The sequence below is a fragment of the Cyanistes caeruleus genome, unplaced genomic scaffold (genome assembly GCF_971803275.1).
Source record: "Cyanistes caeruleus unplaced genomic scaffold, bCyaCae1.hap1.1 HAP1_SCAFFOLD_89, whole genome shotgun sequence".
Classification (NCBI taxonomy): Eukaryota; Metazoa; Chordata; class Aves; order Passeriformes; family Paridae; genus Cyanistes; species Cyanistes caeruleus.
The window spans coordinates 685,459-707,395 of NW_028255894.1; the positions used below are offsets into that span (position 1 = coordinate 685,459).

Sequence of the window (21,937 nt, forward strand, 5' to 3'; positions counted from 1 at the left end):
ACTGCTGGCCAATTCCTGTAAATAACTTGTAATAAAACTTATCTTTGATACTTCTTGGTGGTTTCATTTAGGAGGTTCTTTTACTTAGTTTTATGTTTTAAAATTGTCTTCAATAAAATGTCATTGTTTTGTGCCATTTCTCATTTTGTTTCTCTCCACCTTCCCTGTGCCCACACACTGTGACAATGAGGGGCTGTGCTCTTGGTGGCTTTAAATGAACGAAAGAATCTCACAGCAAAGTTTTCTCCAGAGATGCCCCTTTTGTTCCCTTCTCTGGAGCTGCAGCAGCAGTGTCTGTGTGCAGAGCTGGGGGCAGATCAGTGCTGGCACAGCAGCTGTGGCCAGGAGCAGCAGCACTTGGTGTTGCCAGTGCTGCTCCCGTGCCACTGCCCCGCTGCCCTCCTGGCCCTGGTGTTGCTGCAGGGCCTGAGTGCTCTCGGGGCCGGGCACAGCCCTGGGGGTGGCAGTGCCAGGGCTGCAGCAGGGACAGGCCATGGGCACTGCTGGGGCAGCGCTGACGCCTCAGGGCAGGGCCTGGGGGCTCCAGGCTCCTTGCCCAGGCTCTCTCAAGAACACGGCCAGGCCAAAGCTCAGCACAGAAAACCCCCGTGAGCAGCCCCAGGCTGGCCGTGGGCAGGCTGGGGGCAAACAGCATGGCTGGGGCTCTGCAAGGTCCCTGGGGGAGATGGGAAGGAGCAGCAGAGCAGGGGCTGATCCATCCCCACTGCGCTGGACACCCCAGGGCAGCATCCCAGAGCGTCCTCATGGAGCTGCCAACAACATCCCCCCTGTGCAGCCCTGGCCTCTCCCCCAGCTCAGAGAGGTGCCGCATCCTTGCAGGCACAGACACGGCAGCACTGGCTCAGGAGCCCCTGTTTGCACTGCCCAGAGCAGGCGTCAGCACCCCCATGGTGCTGCTGTGGGGAGATGAACCTGAGGGAGCACAAATGCCATCAGCCCCTGGGGCCAGGAAGGGCTGGGGGACAGGAGGGAAACCACTCAGGTTTGTTGTGGCCTCTGAAGTCACACAGAAAGTTTGTTCCCATGAGCTGTGAGTTTCCTGTGCCACTGCAGACGTTGTTGCTCAGAGCCAGGGCTGCCTGGCAGCCACCCCCAAACTGCCCTGAGCATTTCCTTTGCTTCACCTTTGCTTTCTTTACTCTTCCCTGCTCCAGATTTCTTCCTGTTGCCCACCCCTGTTCCCTGCCCTGCTAACAGCCCATCCCTGTTTGCCCTTTCCTCTTTGGCCATACTCCCCATTTCAGTTCCCCAGTTGGCACCACAGGAATGTCCCCTGGGGAGCAGGATCATCCTACAAGTGCTTCAGGAATTGTCTGCAGGGTCCTGCAGGGCCTCGTGCTGCTCCCTTGCCAGAGGCAGCACAGGCCAGGGGGGCACATCTGGGCTGCTGTGTCTGGCTCTGGGGCTCCCTGTTCTGGGCAATGAGGAGGAGCTGCAGAGGCTCTGCAGGACTGACAGGATGGGCTTTGGGACCTGTGTGGAGAAGCTGAGGGACCTGGGCTGCTGCACCTTCTGAAGAGGAGGCCTAGGGCTCATCCTGCACCTGCTCCAAGGGTGGTTTGAGAGAATCACAGAATCAGCAAGGTTGGAAAAGACCTTGGAGATCATCAAGTCCGAATTGTACACTGACACACCTTGTCTTCCCTGAGCCTCCAGGATAAACAACCCCATCTCCCTCAGCTGCTCCTCACAGGACTTGTGCTCCAGACCCCTCACCAGCCTTGTTGCCCTTCTCTGGACACGCTCCAGCCCCTCCATGGCCTTCCTAAATTGGGGGCCCAGAACTGGACACAGCACTTGAGGTGCTGCTCAACCAGTGCAGAGTAGAGGGGAGGAATCCCTGCCCTGCTCCTGCTGGCCACACTGCTCCTGATCCAGGCCAGGAGCCATTGGCCTCCTTGGCCACCTGGGCACACTGCTGGCTCATGCCCAGCCTGCTGTCCATCAGTGCTCCAGGTCCCTTTCTGCCTGGCTGCTGTCCAGCCACTCTGTCCCCAGCCTTTATGTTGCATGGGTTGTTATGGCCAAAGTGCAGGACCTGACACTTGGACTTGTTAAACCTCACCTTGTTGGGTTTGGGCCCTGGATCCAGCCTGTCCAGCTCCCTGTGCAGAGCCCTCCTACCCTGCAGCACATCAACACTCCCAGCCAACCTGGTGTCACCACAGTTCCATGGGGCCCTAGAGTGTCATAATGGTCTCCAGGATTCCATGAGGCCTCCCAGGGTCACAGTGTCCCTTTGGTTCCATGAAACCCCTTGGTGTAACAAAGTCCCTTGGATCCTTGGGCCCCACAGTGTCACAATGGCACCTTGGTCCCCCAACACCCTGCAGTGTCTCAGTGGATCCTTGCTTCCATGAGGTCTCACAGTGCAGCAATGCTCTCCTTGGTTCCACAGTGTCACCATGGCCTCTTGGTCCCAAGGGCACCATGGTGTCAAACATGTTTCCTTCATTCCATGAGTCCCTGAGGAGCAACACTGTCCCCTTGGTTCCATGGGGCCCTGCAGTGTCCCAATGGCCCCATCATGACACGAGGTCCTGCTCTGTCACAATGCTCTGCATGGTTCCACAAGGCCCTGCAGTGTCACAGGGGCCTCTTGGTTCCATGAGCCCAAGGAAGAGGTGGCCTCTGGAGTAGCAAAATTCATTAGCATTCTCCAGGTGGCTGAGGATCCGTCCTCCTTAGAACAGGAATGAACAGAAATGGGCACAGCTTTCTGGCTATCCCAGCTTTGGAATGGGCCCTGGGCCTGGAGCAGGAGCAGCTCCTGAGAGCCCCAAGACCAGGGCTCTTGTGCTGGCCTGGGCAGATGGGATGGCAGGAGGGGCTGCAGAGCTCTCGGCACCTCAGGGAGAGGGGAGCAGGGCACCCAGGGAGCCTCCTTTTCCCTTGGCCAAGCACCTTCCCCCATGGCTGGGGCTGAGGCCTCTCTGAGCTGCAGCTGCTGCTGTGCCCTGCAGAGGGGCTGAGGCCGTGGGGCAGTGCCCAGAGCAGCCGGCCCTGAGCAGAGCTGTGGGGCCAGAGCCGGCTGGGCTGTGCTGGGGAGAGGCCCTGGCTGCTGCTGAGAGCTCAGGGCAGCTGGGACAGCTTGGAGGGAGCTGGGCTGGGCTCAGAGAGCCTGCCAGAGAAACCAGCAGTGTCCATCTCAGCCTGTGTGAGGGTGCAGGGGCAGGACTCATTGGCTCAACGAAGCCACACATTGTCACAATGATGTCCATGGTACCATGAAGCCCCGCAGTGTCACAATGGACCTTTGGTCCCACGGAGCCCCCAGAGTCACTGTGGTCCACTTGCCTCCATGTGGCCCTGTTGTATCACAATGGATCCTTGGTTCCATGGAGCCTCACAGTGTCAGAATGTTCTGCTTGGTTCCATGGAGCCACCCTGCGTCAGAATGTTCTGCTTGGTTCCATGGGGCCCTGCAGTGTCACAATGGCCCCTTGGTTCCATGGGGCCCTGTGCTGGTGCATTCCCCCCTCCCCTTCTCAGGCCGCCCTGCCAGCTGAGAAATGCTCCTTGGGCCTGGGCCTTGGCCAACAGCCCCTGGGCTCAGCTCCTCTGCAGCTCATCAGAAACACTGTCTGCTCCCAGGCACTGCTGCTGCCCAAGCAGCTCCTGCTTGCTTCAGGAGCAGCCCTGGGAACTGTTCCTGTTCCCTGCGTGGCACAACATCCCTGTTCTCAGCCTTGCAAAGAAAGCTGTTGATGCCAAGTGCGGCCAGGATGAAACATTGCTGTGCCTGAAGCCCCTCTCTTGGGGCCCTACAAACAGCGCTCCAAAAGGAGCCCCTTGCAGCTCTCCTGGGCCAGCCACCTCCCTCGGAGTGGGGCCTCTGTGAGCCGGGAACTCTCCCGTTTGCTGCACTCGGGGCATCCCCGAACAAGGACGGAGCCTGGGCCGATCCCCCCACTCCTCCAGGCTCAGCCCTTGGCCCGCTGGGGAGATGCCAAAGCATCCGCAGGGAGCATTTCCCTGCCCTGCAGGGGAATTTCTCACAGCTGCCTTGCACTGCCTCTTTGTGTCTGTGTGCACACACCAGTGCTGTGCCCTGGCAAATGTGGCAGAAATGCTGCTCTGGGAGGGGCTGGAGTGCCTTGGAGATCTGAGTCAGTCAGGCCTGTGGGTGAGGGTAAGTCATTAGGTAAAAGCTAAGTTAAATGCTGCCTAGTGTTGCTCTTTTTAAAGTTTAATATAAGTTATAAGCTAAGTTGAATATTGTTAAGGATTATCCCTCTGTTAAATCAAAAAGTCATAGGTTATAAATTGGGTTAAATCCAGTAAATGCTGTTGTTTTACTAAATTGTGGCATTGGAGGTTTCAGTTAAGGTTAAGGTATAACTGAAGTCCTGTTAAGTTTGACCTCTGTTAAGTGAGCCAACTCTGGGATGTTATCATGTGTTGTCATACAGCTGTACTGTGATGTCACAGAAGACTCTGATGTCAAAAATTCAACCTGTGATGTCACAGTCTGTTCTGTGACGTCACATCCAGGTCTGTGATGTCACAGAGCCACCCTCTATGATGTCAGTCTCTGCTCAATGGTCTCACACCATCCTTTATGATGTCACAGCCAGCTCTGTGATGTCATAACCCCATCAGTGATGTCATACAACCATCTCTGTGATGTCATACAGATACCCTGTAATGTCACAGCACATACTTTGACCTCAAAACCAGGTCTATGATGACATACAGCCATGCTATGATGTCACAGCCATCTCTATGATGTCACACAGTCCCCTCTATGATGCTGTAGCTGCTCAGGGACCTCACACAACAAACTCTGTCATGTCACAGCCCCAGCTGTGACCTCACACAGCCCACTCGGAGCTGTCACACAGCCCCTTTCTGACATCACAGCTGCTCTGGGGCTCCAGGACACAGCCACAGAGGTGCTGCTGGGACACAGCCCCCTCTGGCACATCCCACAGCCCCTGCCAGTGCTGAGCCCCTGGCAGCTCTGTCTGGGCCTGCTCTCTGTGTCCCTGAGCTGCCCTGGCAGGGCCCCAGCCCTGCTGGGCTGTGCTCAGGAGCTGCTCCTGGCCAGAGCTGTCTCCCTGCTGTGGTCTGTTCCCATGGCAACATCTGCCCCATTGTTATGGTCTGTTTCCATGGCAGCCATAACCAGCCCCCTGTTGCTATGCTATTTACATGACAACCATCACAGGCCCTGTTGCTATGGTCAGTCCCTTGGCAGCTCCATGGAGACCCCATGCCAGGGGTGGTTGCCATGGACACCAGCTCAGACCTGGAGCCAGAGTCCATTGCCATGGCAACCATTTGCAGTCCCATTCCCAGGCTCATGGGATCCCAGAGCCACAGAATTGGCTGAGTTGGGAGGGAGCCATGGGGATCCTCCAGTCCAACTGCTGGCCCTGCACAGGACACCCCAACAATCCCAGCCTGGGCCTGGCAGCGCTGGCCAAACGCTGCTGGAGCTCAGCCAGCCCTGGAGCTGGGAGCCTTCCCTGGGGAGCCTATTCAGTGCCCCAGCAGCCTCGCGGGAAAAACCTTTTCCTCACATCCAGCCTAAACCTGCCCGCCTCAGCTCCAGCCGCTCCCTCCACTCCTGTCCCTGGGCACCAGAGGGAAGAGGTTCCCGCAGCCCCCAGCCAGGGACCCGCTCCCAAGGCTGCTGCCATGGCAACCAGGCCTGGCACCAGCTGGGATGCTCGGTTTCCATGGGCTGGGCTTCAGGAATGGCATTCCTCAATTTCCTGCTCCTGCTGAAACCGTGCTGCTGCTCACTTCCCTCCCACCTCCCATGGAAAGCACAAAAGGCAAAGATCCCAGGCTGGGATAAGAACAATTTATTGAGAACAGCAACGAGATAAGGCAAAAACAGGAACAGAAACAATTTTGGTAACAGAAAGGATAAGACAAACCATTCACAGGGAAAACTAAAATACCACCAACTGACTCTTCCTGGCCACGTATTTCCTCCTGCCAAGAAAGGACACCCTTCTCTGGTGAGAGAGAGGGAGTCCTTTTCCTGCCTCTGGCAATGACCTGAGATGGGATTGAATATAATGGACCATGATCACAGTCTCACATTCTTTGATCCCACATCATGACATTGCCATGGGCAGGAAAAGATACAGGTGTCTTCCCAGCATGGATCCCAGGGAACACGGATCACCAGGTCTCTTCCCAGTGTGGATTCTCCATGGGCAGATGAAGCTGCAGAAGTGCACAAAGCTCTTTATGTATTTTGAGGCACTTGCAGGGCTTCCCTTACCGGTGCCTCCGTTGGTGTCTGCCAAAGTTAGACCTGTCTGAGAAGCTCTTCCCACACTGGGTACACTTGTAAGGCCTCTCCCCAGTGTGGATATGTTTGTGGGTATTGAGGTTGGATCTGTGGATGAAGCTCTTCCCACATTCCCCACACTTGTAGGGCCTCTCCCCAGTGTGGATGCGCCGGTGGGTGATGAGGTGGGAGTTTCGCTTGAAGCCCTCCCCACAGTCGGGGCAGCGGAAGGGCCTCTCATCCGTGTGAATCCGCTGGTGCTGGAGGAGATGGGAGCTGGTCTTAAACCACTTCCCACACTCGGGACACTCATAGGGCCTCTCCCCAGTGTGGATGCGCTGGTGGATGACAAGTTGGGACTTGAAGCTGAAGCCCTTCCCACATTCCCCACACTCGTAGGCCCATTCTCCAGTGTGGATCATCTGGTGGCGGATCAGGGTTTTCCTCTGGCTGAAGCTCTTCCCACACTCCAAGCACTTGTAGGGCTTCTCCCCATCCTGAAGCTGCTCATGGACCACCAGCTCAGAGCCCTGGCTGGATCTCTGGCCGCCTTCCCGGCACAGGGTGGGTCTTTCCTCCTCAGAGCACCCTGGGATGGGTTTGGAGCCCCTCCTCCTGCGGGATCTCTGGGGATTTCCCTCCCCACTGGATTCCTGCACTGTGGAGCTGCTCAAAACAACCTCTTCCACGAGGTTCTGCCGTGGGGATTTGTCCTCCCTGGTCTCCATCCTCAGCTCCTTGTCTGGGGGAGGAAGGACAAGGAGAGGATGGGATTTGCCTCCGTACCAGAGGGAAGGGGAAGGAGATCCCCCCAGTGCGTCCCCGGCAGGACGGCGTCGGCAGCGGGGTTGTCCTGCAGCCGGGGGCCAGGCTGGGCTGGGAGATGGAGCAGGAGAGGGGGAAAGGGGCACTGACTTCCTGCTCACCTGCCTGGATGTTCTGGGGCATCTTCCTCTTCCTTGCAGCCTTCTCATCCATCCAGCCAAAGTTTGGGATGGGGAAATCCTGGTTTGGGAGAAAACAAGGAATGAGCACGTTGAGTTTGAAGGTCCCTCTGTCCAAGTCCCTGTCTAGAAGTCACTGGGAATCTGGGGTGTCTTGATTTAAAAGGAAAGGTGTTTACTAAGGAAAGGAGAAGCCTCCATTGAAATTGATAAAAATGTAAGCAACAGCCCTTTCCAAATTATTATAATCTTGATTTCAAAGTGATCCCAGATAAAAATATAGGAATAACAGTTCTTTACTAAAGAAATTAAAATGAAAATGCAGCAGTACAATAGAAAAAACCCACAAAAAAAACAGCACTCTGAAAGAGTCAGAATACAACCTGATACCCTGTTGGTCAGGGTGCTGGTAGCAGTCTGATTAAATAGTGGCTGCAGTCCTCCTGGAGTGACTGATGTGCTTCTGTTGAAGCAATGATCCCATAGAAGATTGTAGCTTACCTCTGAAGTTCCGGTGCTGTAGATGGGTCTGGTCTCTCCTCTGGGAATCCAGTGGAGAAAGACTGCCTGTGGTGCTTTGATGCTCTGATTATATCCATGCAGGAATGCTTGGCTCCTCCCCCTGGGTGGAGCATCTCACAATGGGATGATGTCATTTTATCATTCCTGCACTGAGACTCAATGGCCCATTAACAGAAGATATCCCCTTGGAGGAAGGATGGGTGGTGGAAGAGATAAAGAACACTGCCCCACCTGGTTTTAACAGCTGGCCCATTAACAGAAGACATCCCCCAGTTATGAGGGATGGCTGATGAAAGAGATAAAGAAAACTGCTCCTCTAGTTTTTAACAGATGTTGACAGAATACATGCTTTTGGTTGAATCTTGCATTGCAACCCAAGACATGGGGTACATAAAAATTTTACACCACCAAAATCTGGCCCTGAAAATGCCTCCCAGGAGTTCTAGTTCCATCTCTGTTCTCTCCCTTTTGGTGTTCAGGCTTTCACCCCTGTCCCAGCTGCTGGGGGTCACACTTGTACTGTGGGTCCCCTGTCCACTCGGTCCCTGACCTCTTCTTGCTGCTGTGAGTGCCAGGAATTTGAAAACTTCCTCCCATTTCCATCTCCCCACTTAGGGATGCATGGGGTTTTTGGGGTCCCAGGGTCCCTGCTCCCCTTATTCCCTTCTTGGGGTTGCAGGGGGACCAAGGAGACCCCCCCTGGCCCTCTCTATGCAATTGAGGGTCCCACGAATCATGGTGCTCCTCCTCTCTGGGCTCCCCACTTTGGGGTCCTGGGGGACACAGGGCTCTGCTCCTCCAGGCTGCCTCTGCCAGCAGCTGCCACTGGGAACCCCAAATGTCCCCCTAAAGGACATTTTCTTCTCAGCCTTGGTGTTCTTCATTCTCCAACAATCGCCCCCAAAAACCCAACCCAGGAAGCCCCCAGGATATCTGGGCCGGGCTCCCCCTCCCTGGTCACCTGTGGGATAGGGGGGGTTTTGATCCCATGGATGGGGGGGCTGTGAATTCAGGGAGTGAATCCCAGCTTGACTGGGATATGCTGGACCTGAGATCATACTGGGATAACAAGCACCTAACTGGGATTACTAGGAGTGTCTGGGAATGGCTATGGAGATGCTGAGAGCAGCTGGGATATACTGGGCGTGTCTGTGATCATACTGGGGATGACTGGGAACACACTGGGAACAATGGGAACCATGCTGGGGACAACTGGGAGCAACTGGGAGTGACTGGGTCTACACTGGGGGCAGCTGGGCATGACTGCAACCTTGCTGGGAGCAGCTGGGATCATCTGGGAAGCGACTGAGACTATACTGGGGCCAACTGGGTGCAACTGGAATCACGCTGGGAGGAACAGGGAGCAACTGGAACCATCCTGAGGGTAACTGGCATCCTACTGGGATCACAGTGGGAGCAGTTGGGCCATACTGGGCAAGACTGGGACCATACTGGCAGCAACTGGGACTGCACTCAGGGTGACTGGGAGTGGCTGGGAGCAACTGGGATCAGGCTGGAAGCACCTGAGGAGTGATTGAGAGCAACTGGGATATACTGGGAGAGACTGAAACCACAGTGCAGGTAAATGGGAACAACTGGAACCACACTGGATAATTCTGGGAGCAGCTGTGCCCATGCTGGGGTCATACTGGGATCCTACTGGAACTAGCTGGGATCATACTGGGAGTGAGTGCAAAGGGGCTGGCTGGGACTGGAACCATGCTGGAGGTGACTGGGAGCAACTGGGCCTATCCTGGGAATGACAGGGAGTCACTCTGGCCATGACTGGAATCATGCTGGAAGGATATGGGAGTGATTTGAACCATACTGGGGGTGACTGGGTGTAACAGCAAATACTGGAAGTGACTGAGATTGTAGTGGGAGTGACTGGGAGTCACTGGGATGCTTGGCTCCTCCCCCTGGCTGGAGCATCTCACAATGGGATGATGTCATTTTATCAGTCCTGCAGTGAGACTCAATGGCCCATTAACAGAAGATATCCCCCTGGAGGAAGGATGGATGATGGAAGAGATAAAGAACACTGCCCCACCTGGTTTTAACAGCTGGCCCATTAACAGAAGATATCCCCCCAGTTATGAGGGATGGGTGATGAAAGAGATAAAGAAAACTGCTCCTCTAGTTTTTAACATTGTGATAGAATACATACTTTTGGTTACATCTTGCATTGCAACCCAAGACATGGGGTCCATAAAAATTGTACACCACCAAAAATTGGCCCTGAAAATGCTTTCCAGAAGTTTTCCATTTCTGTTCTCTCCCTTTTGGTGTTCAGGGGTTCCCCCCTGTCCCAGCTGCTGAGGGTCACACTTCTACTCGGTCCCTGACCTCTTCAGGCTGCTGGGAGTGCCAGGAATTTGAAAAGTTCTTCCCATTTCGATCTCCCCACTTAGAGATGCAGGAAGGTTTTGGGGTCCCAGGGTCCCTGCTCCCCTTATTCCCTTCTTGGGGGTGCAGGGGGACCAAGGAGACCCCCCTGCCCCTCTCTATTTAATTGAGGGTTCCTCGAATCATGGCGCTCCCCCTCTCTGGGCTCCCCACTTTGGGGTCCTCGGGGTCACAGGGCTCTGCTCCTCCAGGCTGCCTCTGCCAGCAGCTGCCACTGGGAACCCCAAATATCCCCCCAAAGGGCATTTTCTTTTCAGCTTTGGTTTTCTTCATTCTCTAATCATCCCCCCAAAAAAACCCAATCCAGGGACAGCCCAGAATATCTGGGCTGAGCTCCCCCTCCCCGGGCACTTCTGGGATGGGGGGTGATGATCCCACAGGTGGGGGCCTGTCAATTCAGGGAGTGCTTGACCTTGTGGTTCTTTCACCTTTCCCTGATCCTCCTATGTCCCTCCTTCAGGCTGAAGAAGCTGCTCAAGGAGTCAGAAGCAAAACTCCAAGTCTATTGGAGCTTCAATCAGCCCAGCTGAGGGCAGGGACTGCCAAAGGCTCCCCAGGGACTGGTGAGAGCAGATCCTGGAGGCCAGGATTGCCAGGAACCAAAGGCTCTGAGCAGGGAACTGCAATGCTGAGCCAGGCCTGGCTGGGTTGGAGGAAGCAGAAAGGCCAAGCCCTGAGCCCAGGCCTGGCCCAGCAGGGCCTGTCCCTCACGGGTGGCTCAAGGCTCTTTGTGGGGCAGTGGGATGTGAGGGGTAGCAAGGACAAATGCCATAAACCTGTGTGACACTCCAGATCCTTATGGAAACATTGGTCAGTGTGACACCATGGGAAGTTGTGGAACCAAGGGGATCATTGTGGCACTCTTGGGCCCATGGAACCAAGGGACCAGTGGGACAGTCTGAAGCCTTATGGAAACAAGAGGCCACTGTGAGCCTGCAGGGCTGTAACACCCCAGAACACTTCAGTGATGGTGGTAACCAAAGGTTCCTGTGATTGAAGATGGTGCACAGGAGAAACACCAACTAGATCTTCTCAGCATGGACAGATGTAAAGAATATTCTTAGTAGGACGGGACCCACAAGGATCATCAAGTCCAGCTCTTAAGATAATGGCCCCACAAGGATTGAACCCACAACCTCGGTGATACTGGCACCATGCTCTGACCAACTGAGCTAAGAAGTCAAAATGACACAAAATTCTACTGGCAAAATATAGACGATCAAGGAACTTTGGCAAAGGGTTTAATACAACATCCAACTGAACATAAAACTCTTACCAAAGCATTAACATTGCAACGTTAGCTCATTTAACCTAAAAAGTGTTAACCCTTAAGATTTTGGGTAACATTAAGATATCCAAAAATATTCCAGGTACGTAGGATAATAAGGAGAATAAAAAGAGACCAGAAAGACAGAAGATCTACAGAAAGACACTTCCAGAATGATCCCAGTCACTCCCACTACAATCTCAGTCAATCCCAGTATGAGCTGTTGTACCAGCCACCCCCAGTATGGTTCCAGTCACTCCCAGATACTCCAAGTATGATTCCAGTAACGGCCAGAGTGACTCCCTGGCACTTCCAGGATGGGCCCAATTGCTCCCAGTCACCTCCAGCATGAGGTGGCACCTTTCCTATCACTCCCATTATGATCCCAGCTAGTTCCAGTAGGATCCCAGTATGACCCCAGCATGGGCACAGCTGCTCCCAGGATTATCCAGTGTGGTTCCAGTTGTACCCATTTACCTGCTCTGTGGTTTCAGTCTCTCCCAGTCTATCCCAGTTCCTCCTAGTCACTCCTCAGGTGCTTCCAGCCTGATCCCAGTTGCTCCCAGCCACTCCCAGTCACGCTGACTGCAGTCCCAGTTGCTGCCAGTATGGTCCCAGTCTTGCCCAGCATGGCCCAGCTGCTCCCACTGTGATCCCAGTAGGATGCCAGTTACCCTCAGGATGGTTCCAGTTGCTCCCTGTTCCTCCCAGTGTGATTCCAGTTGCACCCAGTTGGCCCCAGTACAGTCCCAGTTGCTCCCCAGATGATCCCAGCTGCTCCCTGCATGGTCCCAGTTATGCCCAGCTGGAGTTGCCCCCAGTGTAGACCCTGTCACTCCCAGTTGTTCCCAGTTGTCCCCAGCATGGTTCCCATTGTTCCCTGTGTGTTTTCAGTCATCCCCAGTATGATCACAGACACTCCCAGTATATCCCAGCTGCCCTCAACATGTCCATAGCCATTCCCAGACAGTCCTAGTAATCCCAGTTAGGTGCTTGTTATCCCAGTATGATCTCAGGCCCAGTATATCCCAGTCGAACTGGGATTCACTCCCTGAATTCACAGCCTCCTCCCACCCATGAGATCATCACCCCCCCATCCCACAGGTGACGAGGGAGGGGGAGCCCGGCCCAGATATCCTGGGGGGTGCCTGGGTTGGGTTTTTTGGGGGTGATTATTGGAGAATGAAGAAAACCAAAGCTGAAAAGAAAATGCCCTTTAGGGGGACATTTGGGGTTCCCAGTGGCAGCTGCTGGCAGCGGCAGCCTGGAGGAGCAGAGCCCTGTGTCCCCGAGGACCCCAAAGTGGGGAGCCCAGAGAGGCGGAGTGCCATGATTCGAGGAACCCTCAATTAAATAGAGAGGGGCAGGGGGGTCTCCTTGGTCCCCCTGCGCCCCCAAGAAGGGAATAAGGGGAGCAGGGACCCTGGGACCCCAAAACCTTCCTGCATCCCTAAGTGGGGAGATCGAAATGGGAAGAACTTTTCAAATTCCTGGCACTCCCAGCAGCCTGAAGAGGTCAGGGACCGAGTAGAAGTGTGACCCCCAGTACAAGCATGACCCCCAGCAGCTGGGACAGGGGGGAACCCCTGAACACCAAAAGGGAGAGAACAGAAATGGAAAACTTCTGGAAAGCATTTTCAGGGCCAATTTTTGGTGGTGTACAATTTTTATGGACCCCATGTCTTGGGTTGCAATGCAAGATGTAACCAAAAGTATGTATTCTATCACCATCTGTTAAAAACTAGTGGAGCAATTTTCATTATCTCCTCCATGACCCATCCCTCATAACTGGGGGATATCTTCTGTTAATGGGCCAGCTGTTAAAACCAGGTGGGGCAGTGTTCTTTATCTCTTCCACCACCCATCCTCCCTCCAAGGGGGTATCTTCTGTTAATGGGCCATTGAGTCTCACTGCAGGACTGATAAAATGACATCATCCCATTGTGAGATGCTCCAGCCAGGGGGAGGAACCAAGCATTCCTGCATGAATGTAATCAGAGCATCAAAGCACCAGAGGCAGTCTTTGTCCACTGGATTCCCAGAGGAGAGACCAGACCCATCTACAGCACGGGAACTTCAGAGGTAAGCTACAATCTTCTATGGGATCACTGCTTCAACAGAACCACATCAGTCACTCCAGGAGGACTGCAGCCACCATTTAATCAGACTGCTACCAGCACCCTGACCAACAGGGTATCAGGTTGTATTCTGACTCTCTCAGAGTGCATTTTTTTTGTGGTTTTTTTCTATTGTACTGCTGCATTTTCATTTTAATTTCTTTAGTAAAGAACTGTTATTCCTATATTTTTATCTGGGATCACTTTGAAATCAAGATTATAATAATTTGGAAAGGGCTGTTGCTTACATTTTTATCAATTTCAATGGAGGCTTCTCCTTTCCTTAGTAAACACCTTTCCTTTTAAATCAAGACACCCCAGATTCCCGGTGACTTCTAGACAGGGACTTGGACAGAGAGACCTTCAAACTCAATGTGCTCATTCTTTGTTTTCTCCCAAACCAGGATTTCCCATTCCCAAACCTTGGCTGGATGGATGAGAAGGCTGCAAGGAAGAGGAAGATGTCCCAGGAATCCCAGGCAGGTGAGGAGGAAGTCAGTGCCCCTTTCCCCCTCTCTCCTGCTCCATCTCCCAGCCCAGCCTGGCCCGCGGCTGCAGGACAACCCCGCTGCCGACGCCGTCCTGCCGGGGACGCACTGGGGGGATCTCCTTCCCCTTCCCTCTGGCACGGAGGCAAATCCCATCCTCTCCTTGTCCTTCCTCCCCCAGACAAGGAGCTGAGGATGGAGACCAGGGAGTACAAATACCCTCAGCAGAACCTCATGGAAGAGGCAGATTTGAGCAGCTCCACAGCACAGGAATCCAATGGGGAGGAAAATCCCCAGAGATCCCACAGGAGGAAGGGCTCCAAAACCATCCCAGGGTGCTCTGAGGAGGAAAGACCCACCCTGTGCCGGGAAGGCGGCCGGAGATCCAGCCAGGGCTCTGAGCTGGTGGTCCATGAGCAGCTTCAGGATGGGGAGAAGCCCTACAAGTGCTTGCAGTGTGGGAAGAGCTTCAGCCACAGCAACAGCCTGATCTGCCACCAGATGATCCACACTGGGGAATGGCCCTACAAGTGTGGGGAATGTGGGAAGGGCTTCAGCTTCAGCTCCCAACTCATCATCCACCAGCGTATCCACACTGGGGAGAGGCCCTATGAGTGTCCTGAGTGTGGGAAGAGGTTTCAGACCAGCTCCCATCTCCTCAGGCACCAGCGGATTCACACGGATGAGAGGCCCTTCCGCTGCCCCGACTGTGGGGAGGGCTTCAAGCGAAACTCCCACCTCATCATCCACCGGCGCATCCACACTGGGGAGAGGCCTTACAAGTGTCCCCAGTGTGGGAAGAGATTCTCAGACAGGTCTAACTTGGCCCAACACCAACGGAGGCACCACTAAGGGAAGCACTGCCAGTGGCCCAAGTGCAGGAAGAGCTTTCTCCACAGCTCCAGCTTCATCCCACCTTGGAGGACCGACACTGGGAAGAGACCTGGTGATCCATGTTCCCTGGGATCCATGCTGGGAAGACACCTGTACCTCTTCCTGCCCATGGCAATGTCATGATGTGGGATTAAAGAACATGAGGGTCTGTCCATGGCCCTGTCAGTATATTCAATCCCATCTCAGGTCATTGCCAGGGGCAGGAAAAGGACTCCCTCTCTCTCACCAGAGGAGAAGGGTGTCCTTTCTTGGCAGGAGGAAATATGTGGCCAGGAAGAACCAGTCGGTGGCATTTTAGTTTTCCCTGTAAATAATTTGTCTTATCCCTTCTGTTTCCAGAATTATTTCTGATTGTGTTAATTCGTCATCTCATTGCTGTTCTCAATAAATTATTCTTATCCCAGCCTGGGATCTTTGCCTTTTGTGCTTTCCATGGGAGCTGGGAGGGAAGCGAGCGGCAGCGCGGTTTCAGCTGAAGCAGGAAATTGGGGAATGCCATTCCTGAAGCCCAGCCCGTGGAAACCGAGCATCCCAGCTGGTGCCAGGCCTGGTTGCCATGGCAGCAGCCTTGGGAGCGGGTCCCTGGCTGGGGGCTGTGGGAACCTCTTCCCTCTGGTGCCCAGGGACAGGAGTGGAGGGAGCGGCTGGAGCTGAGGCGGGCAGGTTTAGGCTGGATGTGAGGAAAAGGTTTTTCCCGCGAGGCTGCTGGGGCACTGAACAGGCTCCCCAGGGAAGGCTCCCAGCTCCAGGGCTGGCTGAGCTCCAGCAGCGTTTGGCCAGCGCTGCCAGGCCCAGGCTGGGATTGTTGGGGTGTCCTGTGCAGGGCCAGCAGTTGGACTGGAGGATCCCCATGGCTCCCTCCCAGCTCAGCCAATTCTGTGGCTCTGGGATCCCATGAGCCTGGGGATGGGACTGCAAATGGTTGCCATGGCAACGGGCTCTGGCTCCAGGCCTGAGCTGGTGTCCATGGCAACCACCCCTGGCATGGGGTCTCCATGGAGCTGCCAAGGGACTGCCCATAGCAACAGGGGCTGTGATGGCGGCCATGGAATCAGACCATTGCTACATGGGGCTGATGATGGTTGCCTACCAAGGGTCAGATTTGTTACAGGCCCTCAGAGGGGCGCCATGGGGACATTCCAAGAGTCTCTAGGCTGTTCAAGAGCCGGAATGTCACAGGCAGAGACAGGGGCTCCACAGAGACCTCCCAGGGGTTTCTGGGGATGCTGAAGAGCCGTGTTGTCAGACGCAGTCACAGCAATTCCATGGTGACATCCCAGGGGACTTTGGGCTGTAAAGGCACTGCTCTGTCACAGGCACTCCCAGGGGCTCCACGGTGACATCCCAGGAGTCCCCAGGCTGCCAAAGAGCCGGGATGTCACAGACACTCCCAGGGCTTCCTGTCATGGGCAGAGTGGGAGCTTCAGGCAAAAGCTTTATTTCTTTATTGGAGAAACTCCTGCTGAGTCATGAGGTGGAGAAATGACACCCAACATCCACCACGGATCCTCAAACCCCTCCAAGCTTCCTAGACTTTTAAATTCTTTCTAAGAGAGAAGACTGGGAGCAGCTGGATCCAGTCCCAGCCCCAGAATTTGTCAAAGGTTTATGTGTAAAGACTGGACAGGTGGAATTGAACCGTAGTGCAATTTTCCCCACAGGATTAACAATGGAATATCAGATGTATTTATACAAATGCCACTGTGACTGATTCTGGCATGATTAGACAGATTTATTTACACCACAGACTAAATAAAGAAAAAGAGTTATTTACTCCAGACTAGAGGAGCTATAACAATTATTAGATTATAGTGCTCTAGGGAGCAATTTTGATGTGAACAGGGCTTTGCTGGAGTTGTTTGAGCCCATTCCAGGCACAGCCTCCTGCTCCAGCAGGAACTGCCTTTCCTGTGCCATGGCCAGGGCAGATCCTGCTGCAGGAAAAGCCCCAGGCCAGCCCCAAGCCAGGGAAGGGCTCGGGCACAAGTGCATAGTGCCGTGCTGGGAGCTGTGCCAGGGACAGCCTGAGGCACCAAAGGCACCTTGGCAGCAGCAGCTGCTTCCAGGCCATGGCCAGAAGGCTCCCTTGGCACCCCGGCCTGGTGGCCAGCACTGCAGAGCTGCTGCTTCAGGGCTCATTTCTGGCTGGGCTCTGAAAAGCCACTGCTGCTCCAGGAGCCTGACTGGGAAGCAATTGGCCCCAGCACCTTGGGGACAAGATAATAATGAAACAACTCTTCATGCCAGCAGAGACAAGGCAGGGGCAGAGGAAAGGGGAGAGCCAGGCCCAGGGAACATGGCTGCAGTGGTGATGGCTGTGAGGTCAGTGCCACTGCAGCAGCCTGGCTGGCCCTCAGCAGACATTCTGGCCAGGAGGGTTGTGAGGGCACCCAGCACATCAGAGAACCCACACAACAGGATTTCCATCCTTGGGGAGGGGCTTTCACTGTGTCAGGTTGCACAGAGCTCCTGCTCTGGGAGCAGTCCTGGGATGGGGCATCCATTTCTCTGGAAAAGCAGTTGCAGTTTTGTGCCGCTCTGATTGTAAAATATTTTCTCCTTCTAACAAATCTAAATCCATTCTCCTTCAGTTTAATTATATTGATCCTTGTCAATGCAAGATTTGGTAGAAAATAACTTTCACCAATGTTTCCATTTTCACAGACCATGGAGAAGACCCAAAATCTCCCAGGATGGGGTCTGGAGGCCTCATCACATAAGCAGCAGGCAGAGGCAGAGGGCCCTGGGCTGTGCAGCTGCAAGGCCCTGCCAGAGGCAACTTGTGAAGCCCTTTGGCCATGGCTGCTGGCCCTGGGCCTGAGGCCAGCAGGGGACAAGTGACCCTGGCAGCCCTGGGGCCTCATTGCCTCCTTGTCCCTGCTCAGCAGCCTGGCAGGGGCCGCCCCATGGTGCTGCCCTTGGCATTGCACATCCCCACATGCCAGTGGCCCGGGAAGAGCCCTGAGCAATGAGGGAGGGACAGCATCTGCCTTGCCAGGGGCTGGGCCTCAGCCCTTGGCCCTTGCCATTCCTGAAACACATCCAGCTTTGCTCAGCACCACAGACACCTTTCCCTTGCTTGTCCCCAGCTGCCATCAGGGCCTCCAGTCTTCTGCTCTGCCTGGAACCTGGGGACGCTTTCTCACTCGTGTCTCTCATTTCAACTGCAAGAAACTTCAGTGTTTCCATCTGACTTGGAGCTCTTGAGGAGTTTCTGGAGCACACTCTGAGGGACTGAGTGTGATGCCAAGAGCCCCAAAGGCCCGAGAGGGTGATGAAAGTGCTGGTGCTGTGTCTGTGCTGCTGTGCTGGGCCGGGCTCCTGGCCCAGAGGCAGCTCCTGGCAAGGGCAGCGCTGCAGAGAGACAGCTCTGGCCAGGAGCAGCTCCTGAGCACAGCCCAGCAGGGCTGGGGCCCTGCCAGGGCAGCTCAGGGACACAGAGAGCAGGCCCAGACAGAGCTGCCAGGGGCTCAGCACTGGCAGGGGCTGTGGGATGTGCCAGAGGGGGCTGTGTCACAGCAGCACCTCTGTGGCTGTGTCCTGGAGCCCCAGAGCAGCTGTGATGTCAGAAAGGGGCTGTGTGACAGCTCTGAGTGGGTTGTGTGAGGTCACAGATGGGGCTGGGACATCACAGAGTTTGTTGTGTGAGGTCACTGAGCAGCTACGGTATCACAGTGTGATACGGTGTCACTGTGTGACATCAGAAAGCAGGGGGTGACACTGCAGTGTAGCTGCATGACATCACAGCATGGTCTGGGTGATATCACTTAGTGGGTGGTGATATCAGAGAGAGGACTATGACACCAGAGGCTAGATAAAGAATATCACAGAGAGGGTTGTGACATCACTGAGCAGACTGTGAAGCCACATGGTTGTGATATGAAATCCAGGAGTGGGCAGTGATATCACAGAAGAGCCATGTGACATCTCAGGACAGGTTGTATGACATCACAATACTGACTGTGACATCACAGAGTGAACTATGACATCAAATGTTGCTGTGTGATATCACAGGAGGCTATGTGACATCACAAGGTGTTTTTGTGGCATATAGGAAGAGACATGACATCACAGAATGGTGGTGTGACATCCCAGAGCAGGTTGTGTGACACCACTGAGTGGGCTGTGACATCCCAGGTGGCTGTGTGACATCTCGAGGTCACTGGGGAGGTCACTCTGCCCCGACCTCCTTCACAGTTCCCCCCAGAGAAGTTCAACGCTGCCCTTGCAGCAGCCTGTCTGCACAGAAACACTTCCAGGGCTCTCTGCATTTCCCTTCCCTCACTCTTGCCTCACTCACACACCTCCCAACAACCCACTTGGTGCTTTCAGCTGCAAGGAGTTCAAAGCTTGTCTGTCCTTCAGCAGCTGCTCTAATTCTGCCTTCAGCCAACTCTGGGGTTGTGTTTATTGTAGAACTCCCTGTGTGTCTGAAACATTCCTTGTGTGGTTCTGCCTTGGGGAAGGGGAACCTCCTTGGTGGCACCTTGGGCTTGGCACACACTTGAGGAGGGTGTCTGTTTTCCATGGGGAAACTCAGCAGTTTTAGATTGCTAAAATCAAAGAAGGAAAACCCCTCTTTGCCTGAGTGCAGCCAGTTCTGTGAGCAAAGCAGGTCCCAGGGGAGTGAGGAGAGACAGGATGGGGCTGGGGAATGTGGAGCAAGGTTGTCCCCACTGGGTCAGACCTCAAGGCACAGCTTCTCTGACCTGGCCAGACCTCCTTAGGAGAGACCCTGGATCAATATCCATCACTGAATGCTGCAGTCACCTCTGCTCTAAAGAGAACAGGAATAAAAGACACCCTTTAAAATAGGAATACATATTTCCTAGAAGCTCTTTGAACTATTTCTTCATAACTGTTGTAGGAAACTTTCCTAAGAACTGCACCAGACCAGAGGGAAATCAAGGCACAGCCATGGTTTGTTAGGATTTGCTTGATCCTAATGAGCCCCGTGGTGCATTTGGAACTGAGCCCTTGAACCTCAGGGCCTGAGAGGAGATTGCACAAACCTTTCCAGAAGTCCAAGTCAGAGGAAAAACCCAAAGTGTCTCCAAGCATTAATGGGTGCCACTGAGGTCCATCCCCAGCACAGGCTCCTCATGGACTCCTTGGAGGAGAGAACTGGAGGCCAGGATTGCACAAAAAACCTCCCAGAGACTCAGTGTGGGAAGGAAAATCCAAAGTAGCTGAAAAAGCCCTGAGTATCTCAAAGTATTGATGAGCCCCACTGAGTGTCAATGCAAAGCTCCCAAGGGACTCGTTAAAGCAGATAATTGGGGCCAGGATTGCACAAACTTCTCAGAGACTCAGGGTGGGAAGGAAAAAGGAAAGTGCCTTAAGAACCTGAAGTACCTTGAAGCATTAATGAGCCCCACTGAGTGTTGTTACTGACAAAGGCTCTCAAGGGACTAATTACAGCAGATAATTGGAGGCCAGGATTGCACAAAGCTCTCAGAGACTCCAAAGCAAAAGCCAAAGTCCTTTGAAAAAGCTGCAGTCCCTGGGAGCATGAAGGAGCCCCCAGGGCCATTCCTGAGCAAGGCTCCCCAGGGACTCCTTCCAGCAGATCCCTGAGGCCACTGGCATGTGGGCTAGGGGGGTGCTGAGGGCAGGCCAAGGGGGTGACAGTGGCCAGCCTTGCTGGGGCTGTGCCAGGAGGCCCCAGGGCCTCAGGACAAGGTGTCTCCTCACAGCCCTTGCTGGCACAGCTTTGGCTGCTGTGGCCCAGGGCACCAAGCCTTGGCTTCTCTTTGTCCCCAGCTGTCATCAGTGCCTCCAGTTCTCTGCTCTGCCTGGGGCCTGGGGACACTTTCTCAGTCACCTCCCTCAGTGGGACCCATTAAAAGTGAAAGAAACTTTGGAGTTGGATTCTAACTTGGAGTTCTTGAGAGGTTTCTTCCCCTCCCTGTCAGGGACTGATGTTCAGGGCCTCAGCACAAAGCCCCAAGAGGCTCATTAAAGTCCTGCTGCTGTGTCTGTGCTGCTGAGCTGGGCCGGGCTCCTGGCACAGAGGCAGCTCCTGGAAACCAAGAAGAGCTTCAAAAGCACATTTCTCTTGCTGAGCAGCTCTTCTGCCAGCCCAGCAGGGCTGGGGCACTGCCTGCAGCCACCCTGGGCACAGCCCAGAGGCACAGAGAGCTTCAATCAGTCAGGGCTGGGAAGGTGCTGAGAAGTGCCTGGGGCAGAATCCCTGCCAGCCCTTGGCACAGGAAGCCTCTGGCTGCAGGACAATGCAGCTGCAGCTCCTGGAGGCATCTCCTCAAGCTGGAACATGCCAGTGCCTACAGACTCTGTGAGTACATTCTCTGCCTGTCCCTTGTGCAGAGCAGCCAGGGGTGCCCAGGGCTGTCCTGCAGAGCAGGGTCCTGCAGCCCAGGGCGCTGTGCTGGGGCAGGGACTCTGCTGCCTGCCAGGGACAGCTCTCAGCCGGCCCGGGGAGCTGCTCCCAGCGCTGGGGAGAAGCTGTGGGGGGAAGGAGCCGCCCTGAGCAGGGCAGGGGCTGCTGCTGAGAGGGGCTGTGTGGGGCAGGGCTGCTCCCAGCTCCAGACCTGCCTGGACACAGCTCCAGAGGACACTTCCCAAAAGAAGGTGAGCCTGGGATTGATGTAAAGATCAGGAGCTTTCCTGAGACTGTGTTCAATTTCTCTCTTTAAGCAGGGTGGGAAAGTTGAGATGATAGCAAAAAGTTTTTTGCTTTTTATGCATTTTTAATATATTTTTAGATCTGTAAACTATTATCATGTAATTATAAAATTTTAATTCTTAATTAACTCTATTAAACTATTATTCTATAGTATAGTATAGTATAGTATAGTATACTATACTATACTATACTATACTATTATATTATATTATATTATATTACATTTATATTATAATTAAGGACAACTATTATTCTTAATTAACTCTAATATGTTTCCTAACCTTACTCTTAGATTTTAGAACAATAATCTGATCTTCTAAATAGATTTCTGAAATACTGTATTGTCTTATCATCAGGGAGAGGAGCTACAAGAAGAGCATTT

At 54.1% G+C, this 21,937-nt stretch overlaps 1 protein-coding gene across 1 annotated transcript in view; it reads right to left on the reverse strand.

Moving 5' to 3' along the window:
• Positions 1 to 6,258: 6,258 nt before the first annotated feature.
• The window catches only part of LOC147646624 (uncharacterized), a 53,860-nt gene continuing 38,181 nt past the window's right edge, over positions 6,259 to 21,937 (reverse strand). Inside the window, exons 3-4 of the mRNA XM_086873160.1 lie at positions 19,484 to 19,493; positions 6,259 to 6,727 (exon numbers count right to left, since the gene is read on the reverse strand). Coding sequence (XP_086729286.1) covers positions 6,259 to 6,727; positions 19,484 to 19,493 — 479 coding nt within the window. The remainder of the gene's footprint in view (positions 6,728 to 19,483; positions 19,494 to 21,937) is intronic.